At 54.8% G+C, this 16,328-nt stretch overlaps 1 protein-coding gene across 3 annotated transcripts in view; it reads left to right on the plus strand.

The window, feature by feature from the left end:
• The window catches only part of CERK (ceramide kinase), a 52,472-nt gene that overhangs the window by 19,214 nt on the left and 16,930 nt on the right, over positions 1-16,328 (plus strand). For all 3 annotated transcript variants that reach the window (XM_007672507.2, XM_039914049.1, XM_029079018.1), the window contains exons 3-6: positions 995-1,117; positions 4,816-4,941; positions 6,135-6,198; positions 7,704-7,849. In XM_007672507.2, coding sequence (XP_007670697.1) covers positions 995-1,117; positions 4,816-4,941; positions 6,135-6,198; positions 7,704-7,849 — 459 coding nt within the window. The remainder of the gene's footprint in view (positions 1-994; positions 1,118-4,815; positions 4,942-6,134; positions 6,199-7,703; positions 7,850-16,328) is intronic.

Raw genomic sequence — 16,328 nt, forward strand, 5'->3', positions numbered from 1 at the left:
GATCGCGGGTCGAGCTCTGGGGAATAGAGGTCAGTTTAGACGGGAGCTTAGACTCCAGCCCCAGACTGGAGTTGAATAATAACGGTGATAATAATAACGACGGCATTTGTTCAGTGCTTCCTACGGGTCAAACACTGTTCTGAGCGCCGGGGGAGATACAAGCTGCTCCGGTTGGACACGGTCCCTGTCCCTCACGGAGCTCACGGTCTTAATCCCCATTTTACAGATGAGGGAACTGAGGCCCGGAGAAGTGAAATTACTTGCCCAAGGTCACACAGCAGACAAGAGGCAGAGCCGGGATTAGAACCCACGCCCTTCTGACTCCCAGGCCCATACTCTGTCCGCAAGGCCATGCCGCTTGAAATTGGGAGCGTGAGGCTGCGAAGGGAGGAAAACCTCAGGGGACAGACAGACCTCCTGGTTTCCTGGGGTGAGGGTCTCGGTAGGGAACCCCCTCCCGCCCCGGGTTCACAGCGAGAGCGAACTGGATTCCGGGTGGATTTAATAGCGATGATGGTATTTGTCAAGCACTTACTTTGTGCCAGGCGCTGTTCTGAGTGCTGGGATATAGATAAGAGATGATCAGGTCGGACGCAGTTCCTCTTCCGCACGGGGCTCACCATCTTAACCCTCATTTTGCAGACGAGGGAACCGAGGCCCGGCCGAGGGAAGTGACTTGCCCAGGGTCACACAGCAAACACAGGGCGGAGCCGGGATTAAAGCCCAGCTCCTTCTGACTCCCAGGTCCGCCGTCTGCCCACTAAGCCCCGCTGGTTCACGTAGCCGCTTGCGTTGGGCAGATTTCCTCCACCGGTAGCCGTGGAGAGGATGAGTCCATTCCCTGCCAAACGGCATTTCCCCCTCCTTCGCCAAAAGGTCCCCAGTTGTTTCTTTCCTACAGCGGTCCGCGACCCCCAACCCCGAAACTCTCCGGGCGGTGTAGCCCAGTGGGCCGGGAACGGTTACTAACGGCAACGTGTGTCCGCTTGTGTAGTGTACTACGTGAAGAGAGCCCGGCACCACCACTGGCGGTGTGGACGAGTGACGTTCTGGTGCAGCGAGGAGCAGCTGTGTAACCGGTGGCTGCAGGCCCTCCGAGAATCGCTCGAGAAGCTGAGTAAGTTCTGCTCCTCTGGGCTCGTTTCCGGAAAAACCGGGTCATGGGGTCTGATGGCTTTGTTACACTTCTTTTTTTAAAAAAAAAAAAATAGTATTTTTTATGTATCCGCTAAACGCTCTGTCCGCCCATCTCGTGGGTCTTGTACTGTCCCGGGAGTCTAGTGCAGTCTTTGTCTTACGGTATCTGTTGAACGTTTACTACGTTCCAGGCGCTGAGGTAGATCCAGGCTGATGGGGTTGGACCCGGTCCGCGTCCCACGGGGGGGCTCGCGGTCTTAATCCCCATTTTCCAGATGAGGGAACTGAGGCCCGGAGGAGTGAAACGACTTGCCCGAGGTCCCACAGCAGACAGGTGGCGGAGCCGGGATGAGAACCCAGGTCCTTCTGGCTCCCGGGCCCCGCTCTTCTCCGCTAGGCCCCGCTGCTTCTCCTTGTGTGACTCGGCCAGGCGTTTTCTCCACGAGGCTGAACCCGGGACTGAACGCGTCCTTCCTTTCCCGGAGGCGGCCCGGGCCCGCCGGCTGTCCTCTTGTGGCCAGTCCCTCTGACCCCCGTTAGGACGGCGTCGGCGGCCTGACGGTCCCTTCGCTCCGTCTGATCCGAAAATCCTTTCATTCATTCATTGTCATATTTACTGAGCGCTAACTGTGTGCAGAGCACCGTACTAAACGCTTGGGAGCGGGCAATAAAACAACAGATGGACACAGTCCCTGCCCCAGATGATCTCACAGTCTAGGGGGAGACAGGCCTTCGTATACTAAATGAATAAAATAAATGACAGATAGAGACACAAGTTCTGTGGGGCTGGGAGGGAGGATAGTAATGTTGGTGTCCGTTAAGCGTTTACTATGTGCAGAGCACCGTTCTAAGCGCTGGGGTAGATACAGGGTCATCGGGTCGTCCCACGGGAGGCTCACGGTTAATCCCCATTTTACAGACGAGGTAACTGAGGCCCAGAGAAGCGAAGCGACTCGCCCGCAGTCACACAGCTGACGAGTGGCAGAACCGGGAATCGAACCCATGACCTCTGACTCCGCAGCCCGGGCTCTTTCCACCGAGCCGTGGAGCGGGAGAGGAGAGGAGGGCTTAATCGGGGAAGGCTTCCTGGAGAAGACGTGCCTTCGATACGGCTTGGAAGTGGGGGAGGGCAATTGTCCGATAAGGGGAGGGAGGGCGTTCCAGGCCGGAGGTAGGATGTGGACGAGAGGTCGGCGGCGGGACAGACGAGACGGAGGCCCGGCGAGAAGGTTGGCGTTAGAGGAAGAAAGCGGTTGGAGCGGGAGAGTAGTGTGGTGAGGTAGGAGGGGGCAAGGGGATGGAGGGCTTTAAAGCCGAAGGTGAGGAGTTTTCGTTCGATGCGGAGGTCCTCTACAGGGTTTCGTCGAGACAGAGATTTAAGGGCGACCAATCAATCAGTCGCGTATATTGAGCGCTTACAGGGTGCCGAGCACTGTATTAAGTGCTTCAAGGCTGGAGAGCGGGAGGTAGCCAGTCTCTAAACTTGTGAGCTCGTTACGGGCTAGGAACGTGTCCACCAAATCAGGCGTATTGTCCTCTCCCAAACGCTCAGCCCAGTGCTCTGCGTAGAGTAGGTGCTCAATCAGTACCATCGATCGATCGATTCCAGGTGGTTATTTTCCAAGGAAGTCAGTCAGTCATATTTACTGAGCGCTTCCCGTGTACTAAGCACTTGGGTGAGTACGGTATAACAACGTAACAGATACATTCCCCGCCCACGATGGGTTTACAGTCCAGAGGGAGAGACGGACATTAATAAACAATTAAATTACGGATCTGGACGTAAGTGCCGGAGAGGATGAAGATGAAGCTTCCCTTTGGATTCTCCTTCCTGGCCCCTTTTTAATCGGGCCGCTCTCCTTGTCCGCCCCCACCGGAACCCCCCCCCCAAAATCAAACGGTCGGCGAACGTGGATCTCTGATGTTGGACAGTATTCTAGCATTCTTAGGTTTAAGTTGGTCTAAAAGGGAGAGTGAAATTTCCTCCTGGGTCTACCAGTCAATGTGACCTTCTCTTCACCGGTAGAAAATATATCACCGGCAGCAGTTGAAAACCAATTAGCAAAAACTCATCAGCAAAATGTTTCCAAAGGCAGTCGAAGATCTACCGATGATGGCAGGGAGCGGTTGTTTTTCAGCGGCCCGAAGCAGTTGCCATTTAGATTCCTCGGCTCCGCCGCTGGCTCGGAACGCCTCGGAAAGGAAGGTTATCGATGGCTTGTCGGGTTAAAGATGTTCAAAGAGAGCTTGGATTCCCCAGATGACGACATCGGAACGGATTTCGGGGGTCAGACTGATTCACGAGCCGAGACAGAAGCTTGTAGCCGGAGTTGGGGAAAGAAAAGACACGATTCTGGGGCACGTAGTAAGCGCTTAACAAATGCCATTTTTAATAAAAAAAAAGATCTGGGCGAGAACCTCGCTCTACTCTCAGCTCGGAGCGGGCCTTTATTGTGTTGTTGTATCGCCCTCTCCCAAACGCTCAGTACGGCGCTCTGCACTCGGGAAGCGCTCGGTCGATACCACTGATTCACCGGCTGGCCGATTGTAGAACCGGGCTCGGTTTCGAGGTGCGCGCCCAAGGCGAAACATGAGGAACTTGAAATGGGCCTGGAGGAGAGCTAGAGGATCAAACTAGAGGCTTTCTGGACAATGATAATAGGAATCATTGTGGTATTTGTTAAGCACTTACTTTGTGCCAGACACTGTGCTAAGTGATGGGGTGGATACAAGTAAATCGGGTTGGTTACGGTCCCTGTCCCACCTGGGGTTTGCAGTCTTAATCCCCATTTTACAGATGAGGTAACCGAGGGCCAGGGAAGTGAAGTGACTTGTCCGAGGACACCCAGCAGACAGGTTCATTCATTCATTCAATAGTATTTACTGAGCGCTTACTATGTGCAGAGCACCGTGCTAAGCGCTTGGGATGAACAAGTCGGCAACAGATAGAGACGGTCCCTGCCGTTTGACGGGCTTACGGTCTAATCGGGGGAGGTGGCGGAGGCAGGATTAGAACCCAGATCCTTTTGACGCCCGGGCCCACGCTCTAACCATTAGGCAATGCTGCTTCTGAAAGCAGACTATTCCAGAAAGATGGTTAAGAAGGACCATTCCGGTTCCTTGTAAAGGCCCTTTCCAGATCTTCATTTCACTCTTCATTCTTCCCGCTAGCCGGTGGTGTCACTGTTTGTTTTATCTTTAATGTTTCTTTCCCAGGTCCTTTTCTCTTACTTCAAAAGCGCAATTTTAGGGTTGGGAGCGCTTTGGCCCTGGGCTGGGATTTCCCGCAGTAGCTAGACAAGCTGCGTAGAGGATGATGCCTGAAAATATTCATTCATTCATTCATTCATTCATTCGATAGTATTTATTGAGCGCTTACTATGTGCAGAGCACCGTACTAAGCGCTCGGGATGAACAGGTCGGCAACAGATAGAGACGGTCCCTGCCGTTTGACGGGCTTACGGTCTAATCGGGGGAGATGGACGGACAACAGGCAACATAGGCAACAGACAACTTTCTGCCATTCTGTGTTTACAGAAGCAAGAGCTCTGCATTGTTTGGGGAAAAAATGGGTAGGCCTCCCCTGAAAAAGCCACATCCAGTTGAGCTATTTTGCTTAAAAAAAAAATTCTAGGGGGTTTGTGTTTTAACACCTTTTCAACCGCTTCCATCCTGTAGCAACTCGGCCGAAACACCTACTTGTGTACATCAACCCCTTTGGAGGAAAGCAACAGGCGAAGCGAATCTATGAGCAGAAAGTGGCTCCACTCTTCAGCCTGGCGTCCGTCTCCGCCGACGTCATCGGTGAGTCACACCGCGGTCGTCGCTCCGGGCGCTCGCCGGAGGAAATCCACAGTCCTCCCTAAGGACGCTCAATAGCCGGGCCCAGAATTCAGTCCGGGAAAGCAGAATGGACAGGAATCACCTCAGCGGGGGAACCTCGTCACTTCATTCAATACTTCGATAGTCCTATAATAGTACCATTAAGAATTGTAATGCTTCAGGTCCTCCCTGACTGAGGAAACCCGCCCGTACGGTTCCGCGGAAAGCGGAAGGAGGCAGAATTGGCCGTCAGGGTGGCTGGTTAAGTTGGCAGCCGGGAGTGGTGAGGCATCTCTTCTCCCGGAAGATCTTTAAGAAAGAACCGAGGTGCTCACGTCTGTCCGAAGGCAGGGGGCTGGCTGGAATGACCGCTGCCTCGAGGCCCCCCCCCCAACACCCTCTATCTTCACGAGTCTCCAATTCTAATCCTTGCATTTTTCAAGAAAACTGGGACCCCGAGTCACATGAGAGAGAAGAGGGTTTGATTGTATTTCGAGTCTTAGAAGCGTGCACGAGATAAAAGAAATTTTTCAGAGTGAGAAAAACTAAGCCCGAGGTAGAAAACGCGTTAAACTCTAAGCCTCACTCTAAAGAAGATAAACACTCACTTTTGAAAAGAATGTATTTTGTACCCTACGGTTACGGCAAAGAAAAGGAGAGGACCCACCCCTCTTCCCTTCCAACCCACAATTGGAGCCTGTACTGGGAACCTAAAGAATAAGCCTGTCCCCGTCCCCGCCCGACGGACACCTCCCCACCCGCTCTCCCGCTGACAGCCCCCTCTCTCTTCCTTTACCTCCAGCTTCTTCCTAACAGGCTAATGTGCTTTATAGATGCTACGGATGAGGTTTTCAAACGACCCCCGCAGTCGTGGCCTACATATTTACGTACACTTTCTCAGGAGAACAAGGAGACTGAGGGTTGTGTGGCCCTGTGTGTGTAAGGGTTGTGGATGCAATCATGTCTTAGTGCTAAGCTTGCTGAAGAGTACCTCACTCTCTTAGGCATTATAAACGTTCACGATCAGATCTGTGGCTTCCCAGCTGAGTTTTTTTTTCCTTTAGTCTGTGCCCCAATATCAAGTAAAATAACGTTTTACGGGCTTTCATTTCATAGAAAGACCGAACCGATAATTGAAATAGTAAGATAGTAAGCGATGTCTTTGTTCTCTGCAGTCACTGAGCACGCTAATCATGCCAAGGACAGTTTACTGGAGATTAATATTGAGAAATACGATGGGTAAGTGATTTCATTCCCGCTAACGAACAAACACTTTGTCCCCCTTGCCTGCGCCGAATCCTATCCGAGGAGTATTTGAACCAAACCAGAGGGGTTTGGGAAATCTCCCTGACTTTGGCTTGAAGACTAAGGTTTCCACAGCTCTCGCTGTGGTGGATGGCCTTCATTTCTTGGACCCCCCCCCCCGCCAAAGACCTCTGGTCAATTCCCCTCACAGTTTATGCCACAGCAGGATGGTGCCCGATGGGGAGGTTGATATTGCAGTGGGGCTGTAAAGGGTTCGGGTTTCATTATCAATCAATCAGTGGTATTTAGCAAATGCTTATTGGGTGCAAAGCACTGTCCTGGCATGGGCCAGAACCCGACATGGGAGTCAGTAGACACGTTCCCTGCTCGTGAACAGCTTCTGAATAGCTGAAATGCCACTAAAAACCAGTGGTTGCGTGACAGACCGTATCGTATTGAAGTATCTAAAATTAATGAGTCCAATCACCTAAGATTGCTCGAAAAATATTGAGGTAAAATAAGGGATGATGACCCCCCAATCTTCCGTATCTCCCATAAATTTATGGTGACAAGCTTTTAGTCGAGCTTTCTTTCCAGGTCTGAAGTCTTCAAGAGTTTCACCTGCTAATCAATTCGACTTGCCTCTTTTTGATTTAAACGGTCGGTCAGAGGTGCCGGTGCTGCGTATATAGACCGTGCGATTCTTTGAGCGAAACCTTCTTTATAAAGCCTCCTCCTCATCCAGTTGCCACTGGGGAAAGGACAATGTCCCGTCCGCTGAGATTTCAGACCCGAATCTGCTAGGGTAACATTTTGGAATACTCTGAGATGTCAGCGAGGCTAGGCAGCGCGTCAGGAATGAAGCGCGTAGGGCAGAAGAAATGCTTGTTGGGAGGATGGTACCACCGAAATTTTTGACGTTGTTGTGGGACAGTTGGGACGAATGAGATTTTTTAAACCGAGGTAGGCCCGGTTTGTAATCTCTAGCCCTCATCGCCTGTTGGTCAAGCACCGATCAGGGCCGAATTTGGTCCCGAGAGCACCCATTTCCAATGGGCAAGTGTAACGAAAGGTTCTGCCTGGCCAGGAGTGGCGGGCACAGGGTGACGCCAGCCATCTCCCTCCGCTCCTGCCCGCCATTGCCCGCAGGCCAGGGGCACGGACAGGCCCGGGGAGGCCTCTGTGATGGGGCAGAGCGGAAGGGGATGCTGTCCGTGCTCCACCTCAGCTCCCGGTGGCAAGACCCTGGGCCCAGAGGAAGTTCTGCTTCTCCCCCAGAGTCACAACCCCCAACTGAATCCCAACCCGACCCAGGCCAAACGACCGCCCCCCCCCCCCCCCCCAGCCCCGTCCACCTAAGCCGCTCTCGGGTCCCCTGGAGCTCGGGAAGGCGGGGAGGGGGTTTAGGGTTGGAGTGGCTGCCGGATCCCCACTTGAAACCGAATGACGACCGAGCGGACGGCCTTGGGGTGACGCGTTCTCCGTGCCCTCTCTGACAGGATCGTGTGCGTCGGTGGGGATGGGATGTTCAGTGAAGTGATGCATGGCCTCATCGGAAGAACCCAGAAGGATTCTGGGATCGATCAGAATAATCCCCGAGCGTCGCTAGTCCGGTGTAATCTAAGGATCGGCATCATCCCGGCAGGTAAGAGGACAAAAGGCGGGCTTTTCTCGATCACGGTTTCTAGCCCGGGACCCACGGCGGGAATTCCACGGTGAAATTATGTGAGCGGAGACGCTCACGAGCGTAGTCTTAGCGTCTCAAGCGATATCGCCGTTGGTTTCCCCTGAGGTCTCCTCTTCCGCTGTGGAGAGAGAAGTACTTTATGTCAGGTGGTTTTCAGTACCGTTCAGGTAACAAGTGAATGTCGTCTGTGGGCAGGGATTGGTTTAGATGTGGGATTGGGAGATTTACCGCTTCCTACTCTGTCGGGAGTTGACCACCGGCAAAGCCCTCCTAAAATCCCATCTCCTCCAAGAGGCCTTCCCTAATTCCCAGTAATAATTACGGTACTTGTTGAGCGCTTACTGTGTGCCAAGCACTGTTGTAAGCGCTGGGGTACGTACAGATTAACCAGGTTGGACACGTTCCCTGTCCCACACGGGGTTCACATGCTTAATCCCCATTTTACAGATGAGGTAACTGAGGCCTAGAGAAGTGAAGCGACTCGCCCCAGGTCACGCAGCAGACACGTGGCGGAGCCGGGATTAGAAGCCGGGTCCTTCCGACTCCCAGGCCCGGGTTTTAGCCACTACGCCGGGCCCCCCCCCCCCCCTCCTTCTCCATCACCCTTCCCTTTGGATCTGGCCTTTAAGGCCTTGATTTTCACCCTAAGGACTTATTTTAACGTCCGTCTCCGCACTGAGAAGCAGCGTGGCGCAGTGGAAAGAGCATGGGCTTTGGAGTCAGGGCTCATGAGTTCGAATCCCAGCTCTGCCACTTGTCAGCTGTGTGACTGTGGGCAAGTCACTTAACTTCTCCGTGCCTCAGTTCCCTCATCTGTAAAATGGGGATTAAGACTGTGAGCCCCACGTGGGACGACCTGATTCCCCTGTGTCTACCCCAGCGCTTAGAACAGTGCTCTGCACATAGTAAGCGCTTAACAAATACCAACATCATCATCATCATCACTTTAGACCGTAAGCTCGTTGTGGGCAGGGAACGTGTCTACCAACTGTGTTGTACCGGACCCTCCCTCCGCTCTGCACTCAGAGAGTGCTCAGTAAATACCATCGATCGGTTGATTGACTGGCTCTCCGAGTCCGTTCCCTACTGCTCCCTGCCCTCTCCGAGTCGGCCCTTCTGTACGGTGACTGTCTCGGGCCACCTTCCAGCCTGGCCTAGCGGGCTAGAGCCAGGCCTCGGGGATCGGAAGGACCTGGGTTCTAATCCCGGCTCCACCCCGGGTCTGCTGCGTGATCTCGGGCAAGGCACTTCACTTCTCTCTGCCCCTGCTACCTCACCTGTAAAATGGGGTTGAAGACCGTGAGCCCAGTGTGGGACAGGGACCGTGTGCGACGCGGTTACCTCGTATCTACCCCAGCGCTTAGTACAGTGCCTGGCACATCGTAAGCTCTTAACGGATACCACCATTATCAGCGTGGCTCAGTGGAAGGTGCCCGGGCTTGGGAGTCAGAGGTCATAGGGTCGAATCCCGGCTCTGCCGCTTGTCAGCTGTGTGACTGTGGGCCAGTCACTTCACTTCTCTGGGCCTCAGTTACCTCATCTGTAAAATGGGGATTAACTGTGAGTCTCACGTGGGACGACCCGATTCCCCTGTGTCTACCCCAGCGCTTAGAACAGTGCTCTGCACGTAGTAAGCGCTTAACAAATACAGAGAAGCAGTGTGGCTCAGTGGAAAGAGCAGGGGCTTTGGAGTCAGAAGTCGTGGGTTCGAATCCCCGTTCTGCCACTTGTCAGCTGTGTGACTATGGGCGAGTCACTTAACTTCTCTGTGCCTCAGTTACCTCATCTGTAAAAATGGGGATAAAGACTGTGAGCCCCACGCGGGACGACCTGATTACCCTGTATCTACCCCAGCGCTTAGAACGGTGCTGTGCACATAGTAAGCGCTTAACAAATACCAACATTATTATTATCATTATTATCATCATCCCTGCACCCCCATCGGCCCGCGGGCGGCTGCCGTTCCTTCCGCAGTTCACGTCCTCCTCGTACGGTGTGGATCTCTGTGGGGAAGGACGGTCGGCTCTCCTCCGCCGCCCCCGCTCTCTTTCAGAGGAGGGGCACCGGTGCCTCCAGACCTCTCCGGGGCGAAGAGCCGGTCCGACCAGGTTGCGTGCTCAGGTGGTGACACCCGGGGCAGCTCTCCGGTGGCACGACGCGGTGGCGAGAGTCAAGGGAGAAGCGGCGTGGCTCGGTGGAAAGAGCCCGGGCTTGGGCGTCTAATCCCTCTAATTAATTTTCTAATCCCTCCTCTGCCGCTTGTCAGCTGTGTGACTCTGGGCAAGCCACTTAACTCCTCTGTGCATCCGTTCCCTCATCTGTAAAATGGGGGTGAAGCCAGTGAGCCCCACGTTGGATGCCCTGATTACTCTGTATCTACCCCAGTGCTTAGAACAGTGCTTGGCACATAGTAAGCGCTTAGCAAATGCCATCATCACCATCATCATCAAGGACGACCACCCCAAGGGGGAGGAGGTGGTGCTTACGAGGAGGCCGTTCAAATGCTCCACCCGGCTGCACCCCTGGCTTTTGACGTACTTTCTGGAGATGCGGTTTGTCACGTGGCTCCCCGAGCGTATTTCCGTACCGCCGCCCCGGGCCCCGCTGTCTTCCTACTTGGACCGTCCCCGCCGGATGACGGGAGTCGGCCTCCTGCCATGGGCGGGACGAGTGGAGGCCCGCGGTCCCTCTCCCCCCGGATCTCCCCCCAGCCGCCTCAGGGGAACGAGCTGGCGAAACAAACCCTCGCCGTGAAGAGAAGTTGGAGGTCAAACGGAGCCCTTTCAAAGGAAGTCGTTTGAGTCCCGGGGCTCGTTCGACAGTTGAACCGTTGGGACTCGCGCAGCCGGGCGTCTTCTCGAGAGCCCGGTGAGAACGACACTTGGCAGAGGCCCTGGAGAGACCCGGGGGCAGCGGGAAGAGAACCGTCTAGACTCCCCAGTGACCGGAAGTGGTCCCGTGGAAAGACGATGATGAAAGATATCAAAAGCTCACGTTCTCACCAAGGATGCTTTGCATCTGACGTCTCCCACACGGCCCCGCCATACGAAACTCTCCCTTACCTCAGGAGAAAGAAAAATGTGTGTGTGAGAGAGGCATAAACTCAGTGATCCATCATTTTCCTACCGCGTCTTCGTCTGTATCCTTTCGCCTGTCCTCTTGGGACATTCCTCCCCGGGCAACACTTGCGGCACCTACGTTTCCTCCCCGTCCCCCTCCACACACACACACACACACACACACACACACACACCGTATTGTTTTTGCCGGTCACTCTTATCTCTCCCACATCTTCGCAAGGAGAGATTCCATCCCCCTCGACCCGACCTTTTCCCTCCTCCACCTCTGCAAAGGTCAGCAAGTCCCCGGGTAGCTCAGTGAAAAGCGGGGAAGGAGAGGGGGAAATGAGGAGCGGAGGCATTGCTGTTTACAGGTCCAAAGGGTTATATCTGTTGTCCGCCTGAAGGAAGAGCGTGAAGTTAGCAGAAACGAAGGCGACGTCTGCAGAACCGTGAGGGCCTCCGAGCAGGGAGGGAGCTGTTTGCAGAACAGAGAGAGCGCCCGACGGCTTGGAGAGGGAGCGTACCTTAGCCCACGCTGGGGTGGTCAGACGGAAGGTAAAACTCTCCTAAATTTCTTAGAAAATAGATAAAAATATATATCTGTTCTGCCCTTTTAGCCATCGGGTTCTCATAAGTGGAGTCGTTTCAGAGTGGGAAAGTTAAAGCTCTCTCCAAGTCTGGACTTCTAAAATTCCACATGGTGCTCAGGGAATGAAAAAAGGCCAAAAGCGTATTTCACGAACACGGGCGCGGTGTTAATCTCTCCTCATCAGGATACGCTTTTTTGGAGGGAAGGGATTGTGCCATTTACAAGAATCATACCGCCTTGGATTTGTAGATTGTTTTTATTCCTCCACAGTTGTCGGACCTTACACCCTCTATGTCTCTGTGGGGGGAAGGACACGCCTCCCTCCCTCACCTGTTAGTATCCCCATTATAAAGATGGGGAACCTGAGGTGAAGTGGCTTTCCCAAGGTCACCTAGCAGGCCAAGGGCAAAACTGAGTCTAGCTCCCAAGACTCCTACACTGCCTTCCCCCATTCCCTTCTGCGTCGCCCTGACTTGCTCCCTTTATTCATCCCCCCCTCCCAGGCCCACACCACTAATGTCCATAGCTGTCATTTATTCATTTCTATTCATTCTGTCTCCCTCTCTAGACTGTAGGCTCACTGTGAGCAGGAAATGTGTCTGCTACGTTGTTAAAGAGCACGGGGCTGGGAGTCAGAAGGTCACGGGTTCTAATCCCGGCTCTGCCGCTTGTCCGCCGTGTGATCTTGGGCAAATCACTTCGCTTCTCGGTTCTTTGTTCCCTCATCTGTAATGGTGATAGTAATAATAGTACTTCTCAAGTGCTTACTCTGTGCCATGCCCTGTTCTAAGTACTGGGGTCGATACAAGTTAGTCAGGTTGGACACAGTCCCTGTCCCGCACGGGACTCACGGTCCCCATTTTACAGATGAGGGAACCGAAGCCCAGAGAAGCGAAGTGACTTGCCCAAGGTCACCCAGCGGACAAGCAGCAGTGCCGGGATCGGAACCCACGTCCTCTGACTCCCAGGCCCGGGCTCTTTCCAGTAGGCCACGCTGCATCTCACGCTCAGACTCGTTCTGATGATAATCAGATATCAGTAAATCTATCAGAAGCCGCGGGGGGGTGGGAGGGATGATGAAAAGCTCGATTTCCTAAAGTCACCGCCTGTTTGCTTCGTAAATGATCAGCTTCTCCTCCACCTCCTGTGACCCGAGCAACTGTTTTAACAGATTAATTTGTTTGTCGATTCCGAAGTTCCCCCTCCTGGGCCAACAGGTCCAAGGGGTTCATTTCCATTCCCGAGGACCTTCGCCAGATGGTTTCTTCTCCAAAATTTACTTGTTGAAATTTAAGCCTGATATTGGAACTGCATTATTAATAAGAATAATAATAATGGTATTTGTTAAGTACTTACCGTGTGCCACGTACTGTACTAAGCACTGGGGTAGAGAGAAGACAATCAGGTCCCACATGGGGCTTACGGTCCAAGTAGGAGGGAGAACAGGTATTGAATCCCCATTTTGCAGATGAGGGAACTGAGGCCCAGAGACGTGACTTGCCCAAGGTCACACGGCAGACGGGTGGCGGAGCCGGGATCAGAACGCACGTCCTCTGACTCCCAGGCCCGGGATCTTACCCCTAGCCCCACCGTGATGAGCTCGAGGGTGGCGATCTTTTCCGGCGGAGGGACAGTGCCCGTCCTTCCCGAGCCCGCTGCCCTCTTTCACCTGGGAGGGAAGGTCTGCTTTTCACGAGTTCCGTCTGGATCCCGTTCCTGTAACAAGAGCTGGGCTGGGGGGTGGAGGGGGAAGGATATCAGAGCCGGGGGGCCGTTCCCGATCACCCGAGGCGCCGTCTCTCACCCGTCTCTCTTTTTCAACCCACACATTCAGTCTGACACTGAATCCTGTCTGTTCTACCTCCACAACGTCGCCAAGATCCGCCCTCGCCTCTCCATCCGAACTGTTACCGCGCCGATCCAAGCACTTACCCTATCCCACCTTGACTACTGCATCTGCCTCCTCACTGCCCTCCCCGCCTCCTGCCTCTCCAGTCCATACTTCATTCTGCCACACAGATCATTTTTCTAATATCTCCCCACTCCTCAAGAACCTCAAGCGGTTGCCCATCCACCTCCGCATCAGAGAGAAACTCCTCGCCGTCGGCTTTAAAGTCCTCAGTCAGCTCGTCCCCTCCTACCGCGCCTCACTCTTCGCCTAGTAGAGCCCAGCCAGCACACGGCGCTCCTCTGGCTCCAGCTTCCTCACTGTGCCTCCGTCTCATCTCTCTCGCCTCTCCCACCTTCTCCCCCCAACCTGGACCCTCCCTCCCCTTCCACACCTTCAAAGCCATATGAAGGTCACATCACCTCCAAGAGGCCTTCCCTGATTCAGCCCCCTTTTCCCCGGTTCCCTCTCTTTCATTCATTCATTCATTGCCGTATTTACTGAGCGCTTACTGTGTGCGGAGCACTATATTAAACGCTTGGGAGAGCACAACAATGAACAGACACGTTCCCTGCCCACGGCGAGCTGACGGTCTAAAGACTGGTAGTCACCTATGCACGGGGCATTTGATATTTGCCCCGCCCTCAGCTCCACAGCACTTACACCCATGTCGTTAAATTATGTATTCAAGATTATTTATATCAAGGCCTGCCTCCCCCTCTAGACTGTCAGCTCGTTGTGGGGAGGGAATGTGTCTCTTGTATCATCCTCTCCCCAGCACTTAGGACAGTGCTGTGCACACAGTAAGCGCTCAATAAATACCATTGTCGGTAAAAAAAAAAAAAGTGGGAATTTCACTTCCCCTCTGCCTCGGCGAGGCCCTGCGGGAACCCAGCCTTTCTTTTGAATGCGAGCATTTTTAAGTGGAACTCAAGCCGCGGGGATCGCGATCTCGTAAAATGGATCTGCCTTCTCACCGAAAGAGAGGTGAGGCTAGGCAGCTCGACGGGGCCCGTGGTTTTTTTTATATGTCGAGAGGGTGGCGATGGCATGAAAGGAGGCTTGTCTGCGTGAGACGCTCCCCGAGCCAGAACCAAGCGGCAAACACGTCGCGGAAACGCCGGCGCCTGAATCCTTCGGGCGGTCGAGGCCGGCGGCTCCGACGCCTTCCCCTTTTATGCCTCGGGTCTGAGATCTGTGTGCCCAGAGCCGGCGAGCGACCGAGTCACCCTGGGCCAGGGGAATGGGTGAGAAGCAGCGTGGCCTGGTGGAGAGAGCCGAGGCCTGGGAATCGGGAGGACCTGGGTTCTAATCCCGGCTCCGCCACTTGCCCGGCCCCGGCACTTCGCTGGGTTCACTTTAGCCTCGCCCGGTGTATGCGTGTGCGTGTGCGAATTTAGCCCAGAGTCAGCCGAAACTCTAGCGCTTGAGTTTGAGGTGCTTCAGCTGGTATTCAGGGAGGTTTCTAGCCCAAGTTCTGCGGCGCTGGAGGACCGATCGGAAAGCAGCTGGACATTCGTTTCTCTGCCCAGCGCAGGGCCGTTCTTCAGATCTTGCTCATCCCTCTCCCCGGCTTCAGACCCTCGGCTTAGTCCGTGGTCCGAGTTGGGAAGGGGTCCCGAAAAATAGCCGAGTCAGAGACGGTCTCCCGCCGTCCGGTCTGACGGCTGCGGGGTGTGATCCGGGGCTGTCACGGACCCGGCCCGGGGCTCCCTTGCGAGAAGAGGCCGCCGGAGGGTCATTTCGCCTCTGCTCCTTCACCTCACCTGAACGGCAAAAGAATCCCAAAAGTGTGTTCCGGCCTACTTGGCGAGGGTGGGGTGGTCGGGGAGGGCGCCCCTCGGCCCGCACCCCCTTGCCCTTCCTCTCTGTCGACACCAACAACAGCCACTCGTTGTCCCCGGCCTCTCTCGGGCCCGGTGACCGCTCACGTCTCCGTCTGCTTGGCTGGCAGCATCCGGTCGCTCCTCCCGGCGGCCTTCCCTTCGCTTCCCGGGGAGAAGGATAAGCCACCGGGGACGGTCGTTCACCCCCAGTTCCAGCGCCGGGGTATTTTTAGCCGAGTGCCGGCCAGGCCCGTTTCCTTCAGAGCCCTTCGAGCTTCAGGAGCTTCGTGTCCGCCACCCGGTCCGATCGAGCGTGCTCCGTGGGAAGCCACGGTCCAGTGCCCCCGCCTGCCGCCCGTCCCCTGTCGCGATCCATCCGTTCCGCCGGCGCCTCCTGTCCAGGTCCATCACGTCCACCCGGCCGCTCGGCGGACCCCGCCCGGAGGCGAGCCAGCCCCCGGCGCGGCTCTCGGGCGGCCAGGGTCTGTGCCAACCCGACGGGGCCGGTACGGGAGGCCGGATAGATGATCCTGTGAATACGTGGGTTGGGAGAAAGCGTCCTAGCCGGACTCGCCCGCGGCTTATGCTGACCCCAGGACTGGGTCTTTTATGGTATTTGTTAAATACTCTGTGCCAGGCACCGTACTAAGCGCTGGGGTAGATTATCAGGTTGGACACCATCCCTGATCTCACGTGGGCCTCACAGTCTTCATCCCCGTTTTAATCTCCAGAACCAGTGTGGCTTGGTAGATAGAGCACCGGCCCAGGAGTCAGAAGGGGCTGGGTTCTAATCCCAGTTCCACCCCTTGTCTGCTGTGTGACCTTGGGCAAGTCACTTCACTTCTCTGGGCTTCAGTTCCCTCATCCGTAAAATGGGGATTAAGACCGTGAGCTCCGTGTGGGACGGGGACTGGGTCCAACCCGAATAACTTGTATCTACCCCAGTACTTAGACCGGTGCTTAGCACAGAGACAACACCCGAAAAGTACTGTTGTTATTACAGATGAGGGAACTAAGGCACCGAGAAGCGACTTGCCCGAGGCCGTACAGCAGACAAGTGGTAGAGCTGGGA

This window comes from Ornithorhynchus anatinus, chromosome 14, assembly GCF_004115215.2.
Source record: "Ornithorhynchus anatinus isolate Pmale09 chromosome 14, mOrnAna1.pri.v4, whole genome shotgun sequence".
Taxonomy (NCBI): Eukaryota; Metazoa; Chordata; class Mammalia; order Monotremata; family Ornithorhynchidae; genus Ornithorhynchus; species Ornithorhynchus anatinus.